The sequence below is a fragment of the Lithobates pipiens genome, unplaced genomic scaffold, assembly GCF_037356315.1.
Source record: "Lithobates pipiens isolate NorthernLeopardFrog02 unplaced genomic scaffold, aLitPip1_a1.2 Scaffold_19, whole genome shotgun sequence".
In the NCBI taxonomy this organism is placed as follows: domain Eukaryota; kingdom Metazoa; phylum Chordata; class Amphibia; order Anura; family Ranidae; genus Lithobates; species Lithobates pipiens.
The window spans coordinates 362,569,834-362,590,867 of NW_027507764.1; the positions used below are offsets into that span (position 1 = coordinate 362,569,834).

A 21,034-nucleotide genomic window follows, 5' to 3' on the forward strand; every position below is an offset into this window, starting at 1 on the left:
CTGATAGATGCCTTCAGGACATTCTGCATATGTTCAGGTGTGGTGGTGTGTGTTGCTAGGAGATGTTTTGTCCTCTTTGAGAGGGTGCATGTGATTAGCGCAGGGCCAATCAGCACTCTCCAGACAGGGTCAGGCAGACGCAAAGGGCTGTCGGGGGGGGGGGGGGGGGAGAATGAAAACTCCTACAAGCTTTAACCAGTGCTTGGCTGGACATGGATAAGGGTCTCAAGACCTCTATATACTGCCAATGAGAAAAGGTTCCTGGCAAAAGTGTCCAAGTTGGATAACCATTTCTTCAGGAAAAAAAATATATATATATATATAACCAAGGTGAAAAAAAAAAATCAAGATTAGATTAGCGATAGACACCAAGTGGATATTCTGATGTGGACCATATTAGTGTTATAAAATCATTTCAAAATCTACCCAGCATCATACAATACCTTTCCACCACTCTGATCACAGCTGAAGCAGCTTTGTATAAAACTGCAAGTGAAACATTACAAGGGACGAGGACATTTTTGCTGCCTCCATGTAAAGACACCAAGGCTTGAGCAGCCAATTGCTAGTGCTGTCATGGGAGGTTAAGGAAGGCAAGAGTTGCATGATCCAGGATACACCCAACATATATAAAAAAAAAATAAAAATAAAAAAAATAAAACAAAAAACACACCATGCACACAACAGGCAAAGCCCTTTTATTCCAAAAATTTATTTTTTACATAATGGAACCTTAAAATGTACATAATCCACACTAAGATTAAACACACCAGCTATGAGAAGTTAACAAGTGTCCCAAAACAAACGTGTTGCTTTACAAATACACAAATCTTAACAGATACAAAATATTTTGGCATTTCTTAAAAAAAAAAAAAAAAAAAAAAAAAAAAAAACACACAACAGGAAGTGGAGAGTTGTAAACAAAGTTAAGACTGGATAGTGTGCAGTGTACCCCTCCAAAGCTATTCTATACCTTTGCATTTTCTGTCATCAGATTTGTCTAGATATGAATACTTACCAGACGGCTCTGAACTCTCCAGCCACAATTACTTCAATGCTCAGTTGCAAGCTAGGATCTACATTTAGAGGGCACAAAGAATTGTCTGCCTCTGTGAGCAGTAATTCTGCAGGTAATACTTCATGCAAGTCAGTACTGTGCTGAAGCAGAGCACAAACAAAGCAGATATTACAAGGTTAATTTAGAATGTAAACTAAAATTTAAAGTAAAAAATCTATGAATGCGGTACACCATGAATGTGTCAATGTACACTGTCATTTAGTGGGTCACACACTATCGGGCTTATTGTCAGACAATGGCAGTATGCCCAGAGAGGTGAAACTCTAGCCTAGGTCACCAACCCAAAAACAATATGCTGCGAGTCTATGCCCAGTTATTCGTTCTGTATACTTGTGCTGAAATATATCATGAGTAACTGACCAGGACAACCATCATCTACAGAAGACAGGTCCTTTAATATTTGGGATATACAGACTTCTTTCAACTAATTTTCAAGTCCATCTCCACATGTTGTATGCAAAATAAGAAAATGGGCATCATTAATGTGGTTTATAGATGCACAGCAAATCGGTATTGAAGTTAACCAAAGTCTCCAAACTGTATAAAAATGGGAAAATTTTTAAATATTCAAAACAATTTTCTACATCAAAGTAACATGGTTATAGTGATATTTACCCAGTTTGATCACTTTTGTAGCACCAAGAGACTGGCTTTGGCACAGAAGGATACTGCTCATAATGCCAGACAACAAAAGCACAACCAGAAAAATGCTTTTAAAAATCTTCTGCTAAAGAATGTATACTGAAGTGCTGATATGTGCCTCAGGTCTCCTCCCTGTGTTTCCATACCATGGCACCAGCACCTTCATTACCACCCTGAAATACTGTACTAGAAATCCAATTGGGCATTTCCCCAACCTAATCCCTGAAAGGTTACACTGCGACTAGACAGTATTGAGAAATACAAGGAGAGCAAAATTTGAAGTGCGTCTGTTCCCAGACTATAGATATTCTGAAGCAGTAACAGAGCAGAAAGAAAGCCATCCCTTGACCCCTCTGTGTTTAGAAATCATGCACAATGTTGTCTTTACAGGCTAATGGCCCAACAGCATAAAATATGCCTGTACTACTAGCAAGGTAGCCCAGCTGCTGTAAATTTTACCTATAGGAAATTATTATAATAAAATGTGCTGAAAGCAGGTCTACATGTGTAAATAATGGGATTTGGATTTTTTGGGCAGGTAATGTATGGGTTTAACTAAATGCAAAACTTGCACGGTCGGGAAAAGATGCCCATAATTGTGCACCTGTAAAATATCAGCACTTGGGTTTGTATGTGTATTTTGTAATTCTAGCTCCCAGTTGCTGCAAGCACAGGTGTAATAATGCTGTACATCCATACGCATCCAAATATGCCCGTGTGCATGAGCCACTAACATAAAAAGAAAGAATTGGAGTCAGGTTTGAATCAGTTTCCCACTGCTTAGAAACTTCTTGCCCACATTAGCTTAGGAGTAAAAGCTCAAAGTGATTGTAAGGCTTTATCTTTTTTCTTTAAAAAAAATAAAAATAAATATACATAATCATACTTGCCTCCACTGTGCAGTTTTGCAATGTGGCCCTGAACCTCGACTTCTGGGGTCCCTCGGCGACAGCTCTTATCAGATAACTCCGAGAAGCGCTCTCCCGAAGAGGGGGGGGGGGGGGTTTGTTACCCTGTGGGCATGCTCCCGAGTCCAGCATTTGCTTCCACAGACATGAATGCCGACTCGGCCTTGCGTCACTGGATTTGTGTTCACTGCCAGAATTTTTTTTCACCTTCATGCATAGGCTGCATGAAGGTGAAAAAATGCAAGCCCTTTAATGGAACAATGTCCATCAACAATTCTGTTACACTAGAGCATGTACACGTGAGGCTAGGGCATATTCTGCCATTTTAATATCATGAGGTCAAATTTAAAGTAGAACTCAGGTTTAAAAATTATGTTTTGAATAATATGAAGGATTAAAGCACATGACAAACAAAGCCTGCGGAGCCTAATCCAGTCTGGTCATGTGGCTCTTGCACCCAGTTTCCCTGCAACACCCTAAAACCCTGTGCATAGGGCACTTCTGAACCCTGCACTAAGGGACTCCAGATACACGGCCCTTTGAGGGCAACCCTACTGTTGATGCGGCCCATGATGAAATGGAGCTTGACACCCCTGGGAGCTGGGATTTCCATTTATGTTGGACAGTTAATTTCCTGTCAATTCTTTTCACACAGGAGGTGGGGGTTTGTGAATCTTGCAGATAGGAACACAGACCACAAAATCCTGATCGGTTCTCAACTATGCCCCCTCATTAAAAAAAAAAAAAAAAAAAAAAACACAACACACTCCCACCTTGAGTTCTACTTTCACCATTTGCTAGCCCCTCTTTTTTTAGTGTAAAAAAGGGTGGCGTTAACAAATCTGATTAAAAATTACCAACTGAAGCCTAGCCCAAAGGAATATTTTACAAGGCAAGGTTGTGAAAAAAGCTTCTTGTATTGGACAGTTTCTTTTAACAACACTGATCTTACTCGTCCTCCAACAGAAGTGTGCAAGCAGTAAAATATGCAACAAGGTCACATTTGAGAAGTGCCATACTGTAGGCCAGCCAAGACTTTCACTAATCTGTACACCAGTAGGCATTGTTGCACGGCATCAGTAAATCACCGAATAGGTGATCAGATTATCAAATGTCAATGTTGTACAAGCACGCACATATTTCTCAGGCAGCTGCATGTAAAATTTCAAATTATCCCTACCATTTTATATATGCTAGTAACTCAGCAAATCCCCCCAGAGAAACAAAGTTACATATTACTTTTTTTTTTTTAAAACATGGAAACAAAGTATAAAAATAGCAACATCTACATGCAAAATTCTTGAATTCCATATGCAGAGTGCATAGAAATAAAAGTGATGACTGCTTAAAATCTCACACTTTAAAGTTATACAAACGAAGGAGCTTTAACATAGTCCAATCTCATATTTGCAAAAAGATGGGGGGGGGAAAAAAAACAAAAAAACACAGGCATACACATCAAGATGACATGGTCAGTAACACCTTCTAGTGCTGGAAGAGAATTTTAGTGCCATTTCAAAATACACCAACTCCTGAGCCAGGGAAAGGTAACTTTTCTTTTCAAGTTTGAGTCTTTATTGGCCAAGTTCACCTTAACTTTGCAGTTGAGGGGCTCCAGTAGGTTAAAAAATATATAGTACAATTTAAAATAAAAAAATTAAGATAATGCAATTTCCATATTTGAAGCTCATTTACCCCTGGAGCTCGACAGATATACACCAGGTTTTGAGTTCTCCCTCTCTTCACCCCCCCCCCCCCCCCCCATCACAAGAGCTAGCACTCTCCCCAGTTAAAAAACAGAGCATGCACTCCCTTCTCTTAAAGCTCAGCTGCTAGAAAAATGTGGGGGGTGGGGAAGAGCCAACTGCAATGCTAGGGGCGAGCAGCACTCAATGGGGTTGATTTACCAAAATTGGAGTGTGCAAACCTGCATAGAAACCAATCCACTTTGTTTGTTTTCTTGTCAACGCTTATTTGAACAAGCTGCAGATAGAAGCCGATTGGCTACCATGCACATGTGCACTCTCCAATTTTAGTAAATGGCCACCAATGTCTGCCACATTCTACCAACTAACCAGGATGGGGATTGCAACCAATGTTTGTGTGTCAGGCTTCATGGATGACGAAAAAAAGCTTACAGGTATGGGGCAACTACATGAAGCAATTTTTTGTTCCAAAACTGCAGCGTATGGAGCCCCTTAACTGCATATAGCCAGATTATTCAAAAAGGTGAACTTAGCCTTTAATAAAAATACAAAAAGCTATTTGAGAAGCACAGACAATAATCCAGGTTTCATTTTTAAATCGGTCTAATACAAAATTGGCTGCATTGAGCAACTGCATGTCATTCCGCTATACACGATAGAAACAAAAAGAAACTTGTAACGAGAAATACTAAAGCTGCCATTGCTGTCCACCTAATATTGCTAGCTGCCTCTGTCTTCAATAGTTTGAGGCACTAAGGTTGATTTACTAAAGGAATAGAGGCTGTTCACTTAGAAAGTAAGATTCAATTTGAATACCCAATTCCATGCAATAAATATTGCAACAAACAGCTTTTACATGTACGTACTTCACCTTATTCACAGAGCCAAATGAATATCGTTTTACTTAAACAATAATAACATTTTATATAGCGCATATCCCCTTTGCAAACCAACTCCACCGATCTAGGAAAAAAAAAAAGCACGTAGACGAGAAAAGTCAGTGAACCAGAACTTCTAAAATACATACTTGTTCCAGGTCAGTGACAAAGTACTGAAACTATTGGTTCAAAAGCCAGAACACTAGTGTTTTTATAAGGTGGCCACATTGGCAGCCTTGGCATAAAAAATGAATAGGTTTCCTTTAAAAAAAAAATGTTTTTTTAAAGGAAACACCACAACTCACTGAAGTACTGAGGTCTTCCAGCTGCAATGTAAATAGAAGGATTACAAAACTATAGGATGGAAAACATAAAAATAAAAAAAACAAGGATAGCTAAAACTACACATGGACACTACTGTAAAAATAGGTTTTAATTAAGCAATTTACATAGGTCTTTAAACGCAAACAAAGCAAAATCTGCTTAAAAATACACTGTACCCAAAGTGGTAAAAACAAATACACTTTTGCTGGTGTCATTCTCAGAGTATATGAAATATAACGAGTATAATCCAACAGTCCATGTATTTTCCATGTATAAAATAGTCCTCTAAAGAATCATGAAATGAGCTGTGAAAAAAACAAAAAAAACAAAATATATGGTATTAAAATGTTGTACGTAAAGTAAAAGGAATAGATTCCAGCTTACATGTGGCAGGTGCATTTGTTTCCTTTTTTCAACCCCCCCCCCCCCCCCTTTTCCTGGTGATCCTGCCAGCAGCACTTGCTGTCTTAAGGTGTCTGCATTCTGAATGACGTGAAGCAGACACCTTTAGACTATAGCATGGTCAGTCTGGGGGAGGGTAATGCAAGACTAGCATATTTAGATAGACTTGAACAAAATTAACCTGAACTACAGTTAACACTTAAAAGGATAGGTTTGCATTCCATAACAGCTTACACCCATATGCTAACGGCTATCAAGGATCCCCCACCACCCCACTCATTCACAGTCCTCAGAATGGAAAACGACAAGTCCTGGACAGCCTTTGCAGCTGTCTGCTTGTGGTTTTCAATGAACTACCACAGCGCTGTGATTGGACTTGTAGTTTTTCAACAGCTGGAGGTCCAATTGCATATCCCTGCTCCAACTGCTACTTTATCTAGACAGCTCAGTCTGTTAAAGATGAAACAGACTTTCTGGCCAGATCTCTTAAACCTTGGATGTGAGGTCTGCATTCGTTTTATTTTTAACAGTTTCCCAAGCAGCCGCTGTCACACTGTGGCAAGGAACACACTTTTGTGGGTGCGCGCACTTCCATTGGCCAGTAGGAGAGCTAAATCGGCCCACCACTGTTCCCCGCAGTGACAGAACGGGGATCTCCCTGTATAAACAAGGCAGAAAGTGTTCGATCTGTCTGCTGCAATCACAAAAAAAAAAAAAAACACTGATTGCCCCCATTACTAGTAAGAAATAAAGTAAAATAATAAAAATGCCATAAATCTATCCCCTATTTTGTAGATGCAATAACTTTTGCGCAAACCAATATATGCTTATTGTGTTTTTTTATTTACCAAACACATGTAGCAGAATACATATGGGCCAAAACTGATGAATACATTTGTTTTGGAAAGGTTTTATAGCAGAAAGAAAAAAAAATAAAATTTTCCCCAAAATTGTCACTTTTGTTTATAGTACAAAAAAAATAAAAAAACGCTGGAGTCACATCTGTGGTAACCCACATTACTCCAAGTGTTACTTTACACTGCGCCAAATGAAGGCCAATCATGCAAATAAATTGGCTAACAAAAAAAAAAAGCTCAGGTTCTTACTTCCTGTAACACCACAGTGTGTTGCATTGTATTGCAACACCCAAAGCCTCATTTACACAGATATGCAAATATATGCATTTTATAGGACACATACATATTTTAAATTGTATAATGCACAAATGTGTGTTTACTGCATTCAATCTAGCTAGTCTTCCAAGATCATAAAATGCTTAAAAAACTTCCTAAAATACATTTCTCCTTTGTTTAAACAAATGGAGGCCCATGTGAGTGAGGGCCATCACTTACACTTGTTTGAGAATCAGACCACATATATCCATGTTAATTTTCATGTTTCCTATACACATACCTCTTTAACTGTAGCCTTAATGAAAGTTTTTCTTGAGGACAAGTCATGAGTAGGATAGCTCTCATTCACCTAAAAAAAGTAAAGAAGTTGAAAACCGTTTTAAAAAGATTGTGTGCTCCTTTACTTTCTATAATAAAGTGCATTTCCACGTTTGCAGTCAAATTTGAAACCCCCCCCCCCCCACACAAACAAAACAGCGCGTGTTCAAATTCATACAGTATACCCAACAAATATTTCTTCCTTTTCTAGACGTTTAGAGCTGGCCTTAGGCAGACACTGACAAAAGTGGGACAGTTTCCCCCTTGTTAACAGAATGTTACAGAGTTACACCCAAAAGTGGAACTTTTGCTTTAAGCGCTCCTCACTTTTTTTTTTTGCAAGAAAAATGTAAACATCCTTGTGACAGCAATGGGCATGTGACAGGTACTTTTTATGGAGAGATCTTAGGTTCAAGTCCCAAAATTTCTCCTCTGCACTTAAAGCATTTGACCACCCCAAGATCGGTAATTTTTTTTTATTTTTATTTTTTTTAATGGCTCCATTTACACCAGGATAACCTGGGAGAGGTGATGTCACTGCTTCCAGGTTACTAGATCACAGAACCCAGAAAAGCTGATTGCTCTTTGCTGGGCTCTCATTAGCTGGCAGGTTGAGCAAGACTCTAAAAGCTCTAAATTAATGTAATGAATAATGCAGACCTAATATTTGAAATGTAAAATAAAATAAAAAAGAAAAATGTATCTCGAGCATACCTTTTTGCAGATTTGCTTCATTGTGACTTCTTCCAGGTTTGCTTCTGCTAAAAGCTTTTTCACGGTTTCTTGGATCTCTTCATCAGTGGGTGGTTTATTCACCTTCTTGATCAGGGGCTCATCGTCCGAGCTGTCTTCTGACTCGCTTTCCGATTCTACTATTTTCTCTATTAACAGATTTTGATATATTAAGGCACATCCCAAGTCCATTGTATATTGTATCTTAACCAACTCCATACACTTCAGGGCATTTTCACACCCTTGCTATCCAGTCCATTTGAGGGCTGTCACACTTTGAATGACAATTACTCAGTCATACAATACTTTACCCAAAATAAAGGTCATTATGAGGGATAGAGGGGAGCTTTTTGGTAGTATTTAATCAGCACTGGGTTTTAAATTTTCTATACAAAACAAAATACAGAAAATTTTGAACACATTTCAGCTTGCTATAAAATTTAGGAAATAATCTTCATCAATTTATGCCAAAATGTATTCTTCTACATTTTTGTTAAAATAGCCAAAATCATGTAAAGTTATAACATCTACAAACTACAATCCATAGATCTGAAAATTGATCAATCCTGATGTGCTGTGTCTCAGTTCTTGAGGCCCTTACATGCCAGGACACTACATATACCCCCCAAATTACCCCCTTTTTGGAAAGTAGACAGTCCAAGGTATTTAGCAAGAGATATGGTGAGGTTTTTGAAGTGAAGTGGTCACACTTTGTTGAAAATTACGACACGATTTGTCTCCAGAGTTGTCATTTTACCAATTAAGACCCTTCACACTGAGTCACCCCAGGCATCAGCGATAAAGCGGCGCTATTTTTACCGCCACTTTACCGGCGCTATTCGGCCGTTAGCGGGGCGGTTTTAACCCCGTTAGGGGCCAAAAAGGTTAAATCCGTCCGCAAAACTCCACTGCAGCAGGGCTTTGCTGGAGGTATAGCAGCGCTGCCCCATTGTTTTCAATGGGCAGGAGCGGTGCATTCACCGATCATGCACTGCTGTAAAGCTGCTGGCAGGACTTTGTGACACCCTGCCAGCGCAGCGTCCCAGTGTGAAAGCACTCAGGCTTTCACACTGGGTTTGCAGCTGAGGCTTTATGCAGGCGCTATTTTTAGCGCTGTAGAAAAATGCCTGTGTGAAAGGGGTACAATTATGGGGATACCACGTGTGAGAAGTTCTCAGCCTAGATGCATACATTTGCAGGAGAGCATGAGTGATTGCATACCAATTGAAAGCTTTGGTAAAGGAAAAAAAGAAATAATCTGTCAAAAGTGTGTATCCAGCTTAAAGCTGTCCTGTGGTCTCTGCCTGCCCTCTTTGCCAGGGCTGAAAGCGCTTGGCCCACAGAAATGCTTCCTGTTGTCAGCCAACAGGAAACAAGAAGCCAAGTGCATTTCTGGTATAGCAAGAATTATACAGGGTCTAAAGAAATAGTTTTTTTTTTTTGAAGACGAAGACATGCACATCTTTTTTGCAGGTAAAAATATGAGCAGGACACCTGCAGACTTGTCAGTGTATCCGTACCTCATATGGGTAGAACATGTAAACGTTCCCAAAAAGGTGACCTTATCCTTTAAAGGGGATAAAAAAATACAGGAAAATATGCAAGTACTGCAGAGATGTAATGAACGAACACATTTTTGGTTTTGATTTTGGCAAGACATGCACTTTAAAACAATACTGATAAATCGGTCAGATTTTATCAGAAAGCTGGTAATTAGGGTTGCACCGATATTAGTATTGGTGCCGATAACAAGCAAATGCACTAATATCAGTACTCATGCCACTGCGCCGATACTAGAAACCGATACCTTCAGGTTCAGCTTTTTCAGCTGTGAACAGGGGAATGTAACAACAGAATGGAGGCAATTACTGGTTGTTAAGGAGCTGGGCCGCCACATCCTTTGCAACCCATGACGTTTCAGCTGTCCCTGTCTCCTTCTCCCTTTCCACCTGCTGTCAGTTCTGCCCTTTGCCTCCTCCTTTTCCTCCCGCCAGCTATGCCAGGTGCCTTCCCCACCTCCTCCTTTCCACCAGCTGCAGTGTTCTAACCACTAGTGGGTCTGTCATCCTGCATGCTCTGGCAGCTTCTTTGTTGTTGGCTGCAGGCAGCTCTCCTCATCTAGCTACTCCTCCGTTTTTTACCCAGCTGTTTCATGTGCACCCCTTCTCTCTGGCCAGGGGCTTGTTGAGCCATGCATCCGGGATCCTAGCCACACATAGCATCATATGAGTGGACCATCTTAATTACACTTAATAATGTGAACTACTTTTATCAGCTGGAACTTGGTTTAGTTTTCTCCTTTGCCCAGGGCTTCCCACGTTTGTATGATATATACTGTACAGCAGTATTTTATCCAGACTGTATATCATCTCAATTCAAGATGTCTGTACTTTAAGGACTTTGCACTTCAGGGACTGGATGTTAGATATGATTTTTCTTGCATTTATTAATTCAATATTTATACTTGTTATTTTTACTTAAGTATTATCATCATCATCATCATCATCATCAACACCCCCCCCCCCCCTTACACACTCTTCCTAGGCAATAGGTATCAAAAGAAAAAAGTATCGGTACTCGTACTTTTTTTTTTTTTTTTTTTTTTTTTAAACAAAAAGGGTATCGGTGCATCCCTACTGTTGATGCCCATCATAATCTCCCATGAACAAACAAAAAGGCATGAAAAAAAAGTATAATGAATTTTTTGTACTTTGTGTAAAGTATTTCTTGGAAGCCTTTGAGGGACACGTGAATTCAGTCATACTGCTGTCATCAGGAGGAGTTTGGCAAAAAGTATGCCAGCCCCCATATAACCCCTCTACCCAGTTTGTAAAAAGAAATACAAACACTTCTGGTGTGGGTAAAGTTATGCACAATTTAGAATCTCATTTTTGCCTGAAGTTAGGCTTTAACAGTTTTTATAACTGCATCAACTTAAACGTGCTAGATACAAACTATTTTTTGGGATATCCGGGAGGTGTTTAACCATCTAGAATAATACCAGTTTACCCTTTTCTGCTAAAACAAATCTACATACAGTGTAGCGTTTATGAATTTCTCTTTTAGTAACCGACTCCAATAAGAACCAAGTCAAAACCTTTTTTTTTTAGCTACAGTTTACCTTTTTTGGAACCAGCTTGGCTCTTCTTGTTTGTAGTACTGCTATCGGCCTTCTTTACATTTGCAGATTTTGTGGCTTTCTTACTCTTGGGTGTGGATTTTGATTTGGCCTTTTCCTTTTTAGCAACTTTCTTTGGTGGCTAGAGAGGATATTTGGATCAGTTATGAGAAAAAATAAATAAATAAATAAACCCACACCACAAAAATAGCCTATACCTCCTCCTCTTCTTCCTCTTCCTCCTCACTCTTTTCCTCCTCTGAAGACTCTTTATCCTTTTTCTCATCCTCACTGCTAGACTCGTCAGTCAATATCACATTGGATTTACTGCTTTTAGACTTTCGTGCTGAGCCTGAACTGCTGCGTTCTTTTTTACTGCTCTTTGGAGTCTTCGACTTGGACTTTGGCAAGGACTAGGGATACACAAAAAAAAAAACAAAAAAACAAAAAATAAAAAAAAACAGAATTAAATAGAAAACAAATACATTTAAACCAGTAGAGCCTAGTCACATCTGTTCATTTCCATGCAGCAAAAAGTTCCAAAAAGAAAACCTATTTCACATGAGGCTGGTTCAGATCTATGCACAACAGTTTAGCACAAGAAAAAGGAATACTATATGGGCCCATTTACATTTGAACATGGCATGCTTCAACCTTACCCTGACATTATAACATTCACGTGTGCCAACTAGCTTTACCAAAAGGGAAAAAAAAAAACAAAAAAAAAAAAAACACACACACACACACACACACACACACACACACACACACACACACCACACAAACTGATTCTCCATTCCCAGAGAAAGGATCTCCTATCCTGTTAGGTCACTTGCGTTCCCAGAGCTGCCAGACAAAAAAAAACCTTATTCAAAGAGTTCTTTGTGTTAAAAGAACATTAGTGCGAAGTAGACACATCTGCAGTTACTACGATGTGCAAGCACTGCATCACATTCAAATCTGGACTTTGAGTGATCATGTGTGGCCAAGTCTGTTCGTTTTGAAAGTCCAGCGAACAACAGTTGCAAAGTCTGTCGGATTGTCCGCCAGACCAAGTCTGTTGAAAAGTCCGGTCGTGTGTACGCGGCATAAGATGTGATGGCTGCATTCATCTATTTTTTTTGGCTCTTCGATTGTTATCTGGTGAATTGGCTAGCAAGTCTGTTTTTCCAAAAGAAAAAACACTTTCCAGCAGAATGTATGTTACAGGGATGAGACAAACCAGGTACCACTGGCGGGGAGCTTACAACGATCAGCTTTGTGTAAAAAACATTCATCCCAAAAAAGGGAAAAAAATAAACTTTTCCATCCAACCTTTTATAAAGCTAGCTGGAGTTTGGTTTCAATTGGTTAGATGTACTAGCAGATTTAAGTACACCAACACTGCCTGCCCCCCACCCCCCCCCTCCTCCTCCTCCTCCTCAATACTGCTTTCCAAAAAAGGTGCCTACTGTGCTCAGCCATCTAGAATGGGAACATTAATATTAGGCGAGTTACTGACCAAATCACCAGGTAAAAAAACAGGAGGGAGCTTAAAAGAAAACCAATACAGCCACCACTGAGTATTTGAGACCTGTAATATTACATTTTTGATTTTGGGTTTAATAGCGCACAAAAAAAAAAAAAAAAAAAAAAAAATTATTTTTTTTTTTTTTATGAAGGAAATCAGGATGGGGAAAATCCAACCACATGGCATTTTACCCAACATCTTAAATATTTTTTTTTTTTTAAAGGTATACAAGTTTTTTTTATATCAACAAATCTATATTATTACGGTACCTTTCCTGTAGACTTAGGCTCCAAGAGGAAAGTCATAATCCTAGAAACTAGGTCAACGTTTGCACCGGACTTTTCCAGATCAAGTACTCCGCAAATATTTTTCAAATCGCTCTTTTTAAACCTAGAAATAGAAAGCATGATTATGAAAATCAGTGAGGTGGTGAGCAAAATACACAGAAAGGCCCCCCCTGAAGGCTATGGGTCTGCCAGGTCAACGTTCAAAACGATGCACCAGCTGACAAGACAGGAAGTGTTATTCGGTGTGCCTCACAAAATAGCACCCCCCAGCAGGGCACGCAGTGAGACCAGCAACAGTACCCTGTGCGATCCTGATCATTCTCCAGATAAATTGCCTAAACTCTTCTCTTCTGTGGAAGGAGTACAGTCAAGTCCACCCTTCATGCTGGACACATTTCAGTCTATACTGCAGAAAGCATTGGACACTACTTCTAAACAGATCATGACACAATCGTCATAGGAGATAAAAGGTCTGGGATCAAGTAGAGCACACCTTGAGGAGAACAATACAATGGTATCAGATGGGCATGATGAAAAGATCAATAAACTTAAGTTAGATACTGTCCACAGACATGTTACAAGTAGGAAGATGTTGAAAAATGTCAATAGATCCAATCCCAGAACCATGGGCCTGTGGAAATCCTTTAGGGTCTTGCAATCTAGAGCAACTTCCCTCTACCTGTAACTTGTACCAGGGATTCCAATAGAGCGCTTGGAGCTGGTTAGGGAACACCAGAAACTCAGGTGGCAGCCTGAAGGTCCCCCAAGGGACATAGAGTAGTGGAGCTTCACCACTACTCTAACACAAAGGGCTCTTTCTCGCTTGCGTTACATGTTAAAAGCAGCCTAAAAGCACATTAACGCACCTATAGCATTAGGCCGGGTTCACACCGCTGCGATGCGGGAACGCCGCAAATCCGCGGCGTTTTCCCGCATCGCACACCTCCCGCCGGCAGTTCACACTGCCCTATGCGGACGGCTGGGAGTGTCAATGTTATGTTAATGACACCCCCAGATCCGTCCGCATATCGCAGTGCGATCTGCCGACTCGCACAGGAATCGGATCGCATGGTGTGAACACCCATGCGATCCGATTCTGTTGCGGACCAAAAAAAGGGTCCCGTGCGAGTTTGCTGCGGGAGCGATGCGAATTCAGCCATACTATCTGTATGGCTGTACTCGCATCGCTACGGAGATCGGATGCGATTTGCGGTGCGAATCACATCCGGATCTCCCCCCGCAGCAGTGTGAACCCAGCCTTAATGAGCATTTAGGATGTTGATGTTGTGCCAGGCAACACCTCTCAAATGCGTTTTTTTTTTTTTTAAAGTTAAGATGGGGAAAAAAAAAAAAAAAAAAATTCAGCATTTAACACTTTGCAACCGCACCGTAAACGGCATAGGCGCGTTTCAAAGGAAGAGAATGGAGGCATTTGCAAAGATTCAACACCTGCCAAACTGCAGGCAGGGTTATTTTTGACTCACAAGTAGTAAAACTAAAGATGAAGTGTAAACACCTTCATCCACTCCCTATTGCAACAATTTTGTTTAGCATCAATGGGCGTTTGGGAAGCGTAAAAAACCGCCCATTTTCATCGCCTGCGTGAAAGAGCATTAACCACTTAACAACCGCCCATTGCCGATTAACAGCTTCAGGGCGGTTGTTTAACTCTGAGAGGCCGTTAATTAACGGCCTCCCAGAATTCTGCTCTCGCGCGCCCCCTGGGGCGCGCACTCGAGAGCATCCGTGACCGCCGGGTCCACAGGACCCGGCGCATCACGGATCACGGTAAACGGCCGCTCGTCGCGGCCGTTTACCATGTGATCGCTCCGTCAAATGATGGAGTGATCACTTGTAAACAAACCGGCATCATATTATGACGCCGGTTCCTCCCTCCCCTCTCTTTACCGATCGGTACAGCGGAGGGGAAAGATCGGTGTCAGCAGCGATGTGGGCTGCATCTGCAGTGCCCACATCGCTGCTCACCGAATTTAACCCCTCAATTCCCAGCCATTACTCGGAGATACCCAGCCATTACTCGGAGATACCCAGCCATAGACGCCCCCCACCCCTCACCGCCCTCCGGTGCTTCTACCAACTCGCCAGTACGATCAAAGCCAGAATCTTTTTATTTATTTAATTTATTTTATTTCAGGCTTCCCAGCCTAGAGGCGAGATGTGGGGTCATATTGACCGCCAGATCTCACTGTAAAGAGGACCTGTCACCCCATATTCCTATTACAAGGGATGTTTACATTCCTTGTAATAGGAATAAAAGTGATCAAAAATGTATTTTTGGGGAAAAAAAAATGTCAAACTAAAATAAAGTAAAATGAACAAGAAAAAAAATAAATAATTTTTTTTAAAGCGCCCCTGTCCCCATGTGCTCGCATGCAGAAGCGAACGCATGCGTAAGCCCCGCCCACATATGAAAACGGTGTTCAAACCACACATGTGAGGTATCGCCGCGAACGTTAGAGCGAGAGCAATAATTCTAGTCCTAGACCTCGTCTGCAACTCAAAACATGTAACCAGTAAAAAAAATTATACGCGTCGCCTATGGGGATTTTTTAAGTAGCGGCGTTTGGCGCCATTCCACGGGCATGTGCAATTTTGAAGAGTGACATGTTAGGTATCTATTTACTCAGCATAACTTCATCTTTCACTTTATGCAAAAATTGGGCTAAATTTACTGTTTTTTTTTTGTCTTTTTTTTAAGCACAAAACAGTTTTTTCCCCAAAAAAACGCGTTTGAAAAATTGCTGCGCAAATACCGTGTGAGATAAAAATTTGCAACGACCACCATTGTATTCTCCAGGGTCTTTGCTAAAAAAAAATATATATAATGTTTTGGGGTTCTCTGTAATTTTCTAGCAAATAAATTATGATTTTTACATGTAGGAGAGAAATGTCAGAATTGTCCTGGGTGCTCCAGAACACCTGATGGCGCTCCATGCAAGTTGGGCCTCTGTATGTGGCCACGCTGGGTAAAAGTCTCACTCATGTGGTATCGCCGTACTCGGGAGCAATAGCAGAATGTGTTTGGGGTGTAATTTGTGGTATGCATATGCTGTGTGTGAGAAATAACCTGATAATATGACAATATTGTGGGAAAAAGGAAAAAAAAAATCTTGATTTTGCTAAGAATTGTGGGAAAAAAATGACAACTTCAAAAAACTCATCATGCCTCTTACTAACTACATTGGAATGTCTTCTTTCCAAAAAAGGGTGATTTGGGGGGTATTTGTACTTTTCTGGCATGTTAGGGTCTCAAGAATTCAAATAGGCCGTCAGTACTTCAGGTGTGATCAATTTTCAGATATTGGCACCATAGCTTGTGGACTCTAACTTTCACAAAGACCAAATAATATCCACCAATTTGTACTTATTTTTACCAAAGATATGTAGTAGTATAAATTTTGGCCAAAATTTATGAAGAAAAATTACTAATCTGCTAAATTTTATAACAGAAACGAAGAAAAATTCATTTTTTCGCAGAATTTTCGGTCTTTTTTCTTTTATAGCACAAAAAATAAAAAAATGAGGAGGTGATTAAATACCACCAAAAGAAAGCTCTATTTGTGTGAAAAAAAAGGACAAAAATTTCATATAGGTCCAGTGTTGCATCACTGAGTAATTGTCATTCAAAATGTGAGAGCACCAAAAGCTGAAAATTGGTCTGGTTATTAAGGGTCTTTAAGTGCCCAGTGGTCAAGTGGTTAAGTAGTGTCTATTAAAAAGGACTCATTTCCAGGAAACCATACCGACTATTCTGACCCAAACGCATCAACGATTCGTAAAATTCAGGGAAATTAAACCCTTCACGCAGGTTTCTCCACTGACATATTGAACACCACCAGGTCTCGCCCATTAAAAACTTATTTCCAAGGGAGCCCGTTATTCACTCACAACCAAGGCCAAAAATAATGTTTTTTCTAGGCTGGGCCTTGGGACAATCAGGCAGCAAGACCTCCTGCAGCCAGGGTGAGTCAACCAAAGTTGCCACGTTCCTTCTCACCCAAGGAACATCCTCCCTGCAGCTGACCCCCATCCCTGAGGGAGATCCCAGCAGTCAAGTAATGGTTAACTGAAGGCAGTCTTCAAATTGTAGTATGGGACAAGTTGTCTTTATGCATGATGGTAAGACCCATTGATTCAATTTTTTTTTTTTTTTAGTCACTGAGACACAGCTGTACTAGACACTTCGATGGGCATCTTCACTTAAGAGTTGGACTTTGGTTTCCAGAGTCATCTTTCCCAGAGATGCTTTGAATATACACAGCTGATTTCTGTCTTGGCCAAGCTAAACTAAAGGCTGTAGACCTCTGTCCCATGGCAGCCAGTAAGAACAAGCGCCTAAATCTGTAGGCAATATACGATAGCGTGTAGACTGATGAAATTTGTCCAGAAGGCCTTGGATTGCAGTTTGTGGGGTTGTTAAGGGGCAGGCATTTTAACCCCTTGCCGCCGAGCGTACACAGATGTGCGGCTTCAGCTTCCGGGGGTTATACCAGGATTGATGCCCGCACCTGCAGGCATCACCCCGGTACAGTTTTTCAGAGCAGGCGATTGGCTTTCCAGCCATAACAACCGATGCAGCTAAAAGCAGCTTGGCTGTTATGCCGGAGGAGCGGGGGCTCTTACCGGGGCTCCCGTTCAATCGGGAGCACCGATGCACGATCTGCCACTATGGAGGGACTGGAATGAAGCCATAAGCTGCTTAATTCCAGTCTCCCAATCGTAAAACACGGAAGCAACGCCATGATGTCACTTCCCGTTTACTCAGCTGCCAATGGCGCCGGATTTAAAAATATATACAGTATTCAGAGTCGCCGAAAGCAGCGATCTGAATACTTTGAAGTGTAAAGGAGGGATCCTTAAAGAGTACCTGTCACCACCTATTACTGTCACAAGGGATGTTTACATTCCTTGTGACAATAAAAGTGATCAATTTATTTATTTTTTTAAATAAATAAGATTTTTTTTTTTAAAGCACCCCTGTCGCCGCGAGTTCACGCAGCAAAGAAAACGCATACGGAAGTCGCGCCCACATATGTAAACTGTGTTCAAATCACACATGTGAGGTATCGCCGTGATCGTCAGAGCGAGAGCAATAATTCTAGCACTAGACCTTTTCTGTAACTGTAACCTGGTAACCTTAATTTTTTTTTTTTTTAAAGCATCGCCTATTGAGATTTTTAGGTACCGTAGTTTGTCGTCATTCTACGAGTGCATGCAATTATAAAAGTGTGACATGTTTGGCATCTATTTACTTGGCGTAACATCTTTCACATTATGCTAAAAAAATAAAAATAAATAGGCTAATTTTACGGTTTCCTTTTTTTTTTTAAATTCATAAAATATATATATATATATAATTTTCTAGCAAAAATACATGCATTTTAACTTGTAAGCACCAATGTCAAAAACAGGCTTAGTCATGAAAGGGTTAATAGATCTGGTGAAAATGCCCTAAAATTTCTAGGACTAGGACCTACCAACTGTACTACAGTGCTTTGGGCTTAAAGAGGAGATATATGTTCACTTCCCGGTTCCCTACCGCGCATCCTAACTGGTCCCTGCATGTTTCCCAGGAGACAGCGGGGGGTGGGGACGCGACTTCAATGGGAGTCTATTCCTGGAAGTGGGTGCAAATACCCGATGTGAAATGTAACACTGGAGGGGGGGGGGGGGGGACCATTTGTGTGTGAACCTCTGCTTTAAGCATCACCAATAACTTCTCTGAAGGATTACTGAACTATCTTACATGATTGAAAAAAAAAAAAAAAAAAAAAAGTTCAGGTCTAGAATTCATGGATCTGCCATTATTTTGGGGGCAATTTAAAGTAGTCTCTTTGGGGGAAGGTGCGTTTTAAGAGTCACATTGTATGTAGGTGTTCAATCTCTACAGTACATATCAGCCCCGCCTTCAAGATGAGAAGTGTTTTAACAAACCATTACAGTACTCAGGGCATGATAGAGGTACTTTAATGGTCGCCAGTTTCCTGGCATCAAGATATTTGGGACCCCTTTTGAAGGAAATGCTCATTTCTATTGTAACTGGGGTTAAATATATTGATATGTGTGACACCTTGACACACTTATACCTGTTCTATTTTGTACCCCATGCCAAAATGTACTGTATATTATGTGGCTGAAGGCAACCCAAGCTTTTGTAACTGTAAATTAAAAATTTTCATTTAATAAAAAAAGTATTGAAACAGAAAAGCTGTACTTACTTTTTAAGCATCTCTTCCTTTTTTTTGTACTGTTCACTTCCAACATCAAATGCAAAGCCATTAAACTGACCAATATTCTTTTTCACCAGCATAACCTAGAATAGTAAGGCAATAAAATGTAAATTTTTATATGATGGATTATTCATCCGAACTACAGTCACACTTTGCATACATGGGCTACAATCCTTGCCAAGGAAGAGGTGCATGCTACCAATATTGCAGGACGCATAAAAAGCAGGATTTTTTTCACAACTACCTTCAGAGCTCAATGAGCAAGCGACCGCTCTTAGATCAATACCTGACCCCACAAAAATATGTGAAAAAAAATAAGAGAACATCATCAGTTGACACAATCATTCTGTCATACATAATTATATATATATATATATATATATATATATATATATATATATATATATATATATATATATATATATATATATTAAAAAAAAATGTAAATCTGTCTGCAAGCCAAAATTCCCTTCAAAGAATACAAATATTCGCCTTCCTCCCAGCACAAATCTCGTTCAACCTCCAATAATAAAATAAAACCTGCCTAGCACACGTTTTCTTCTTAAATTTCAACCGACTGATCCTCTAACTCACTCAGTGGTCATCAACCCTGTCCTCAGGGCCCACTAACAGGCCAGGTTTTATGTATTACCTTGGGGAGATGCAGACTAGAATACTGCAATAACCTAAAAATAAGTAGCAAATTATATCACCTTTGATTGATTTCAGTTATCTTGCAAACTTGGCCTGTTAGTGGACAGGGTTTATGACCACTGCTCTAACTGCAAGGCAAAATGCACTGTATTAAGATCTGACGCGACCCCCTGTAATGCCGAGGTGATCCAAAGGAGACTGTAGTGCCTCAAAAACAGTCTTTTCAAAAGTAGACTGAGGGTCAATGCTTACAGGGACCCGTGGAACCCACAGGGGTTCAAATTCCTTCAGCGGATAAGGAGTGTCACCCTCTGTGTCAGTGTGTAGCCATCTTGCTCCCTGGTAAAGATAATGCAGCTATTCTCAAAGTGCAAGACAAGGCTCTAGTCACCCCCAAACACAGGTAGATGGTACTGATGAGAGCCAGGCAGCCAGAGAAGGGCAAATGGAATGGAATGGACAAGAGATTTAAGCCAGCAGCAGGATAGGGTTTCCTCTACATGGAAAGGCAGGAAATGACACTCCATCCAGCAGATGAGATCTGCTTAGTCCCTCAGTGTTGACCCTTACTGTAGTGAAACCGGAGGCAGCAGAACATTTGAAAAGCACCCAGCAGTGCAAATAATGAGGTAGCCCCTGGTGCTATGGCCCAACTGACCTTACCAAGTGATTTTACACAGTCAAGCCTGGGGAGTTGCCATGGGTCTGGACCTTGAAAAGTGCCCTGTGGCCAATTTTAACAATACACACAGTTCTGGAAAATGCCACAATACATACGCCAGTACCCCGAGGTCACATTCTAGACCAGCCCAGCATGTGCAGTACAGCTAGGTGCAGATAGGGCATTCCAAAGCTAAGAAAAAAAACAACAAAAAAAAAAATGCTGCTCACATTAGCCGCCATTTAGAGATCAGTTCAAGCAGTGATGTAGCCCAGAAAAATAAATGGAAGTGGGAGGGCTAGCAAAACTATATATACATATACACACACACACACATATATATATATATATATATATGTATAAACACACACACACACACACACTTCAGCAGAGATGGGGGGGGGGGGGGGGAAGGGTAGGAAAAGGAGTTAT

General features: G+C 40.5%; 1 protein-coding gene across 1 annotated transcript in view; it reads right to left on the bottom strand.

Annotated features, from left to right (window-relative positions):
• Window positions 1-675: 675 nt before the first annotated feature.
• Window positions 676-21,034, bottom strand: part of DEK (DEK proto-oncogene) — a 36,567-nt gene continuing 16,208 nt past the window's right edge. The window contains exons 5-11 of the mRNA XM_077492258.1: window positions 19,276-19,370; window positions 13,019-13,139; window positions 11,458-11,652; window positions 11,243-11,381; window positions 8,104-8,270; window positions 7,352-7,420; window positions 676-5,841 (exon numbers count right to left, since the gene is read on the bottom strand). Coding sequence (XP_077348384.1) covers window positions 5,830-5,841; window positions 7,352-7,420; window positions 8,104-8,270; window positions 11,243-11,381; window positions 11,458-11,652; window positions 13,019-13,139; window positions 19,276-19,370 — 798 coding nt within the window. The 3' untranslated portion in view covers window positions 676-5,829. The remainder of the gene's footprint in view (window positions 5,842-7,351; window positions 7,421-8,103; window positions 8,271-11,242; window positions 11,382-11,457; window positions 11,653-13,018; window positions 13,140-19,275; window positions 19,371-21,034) is intronic.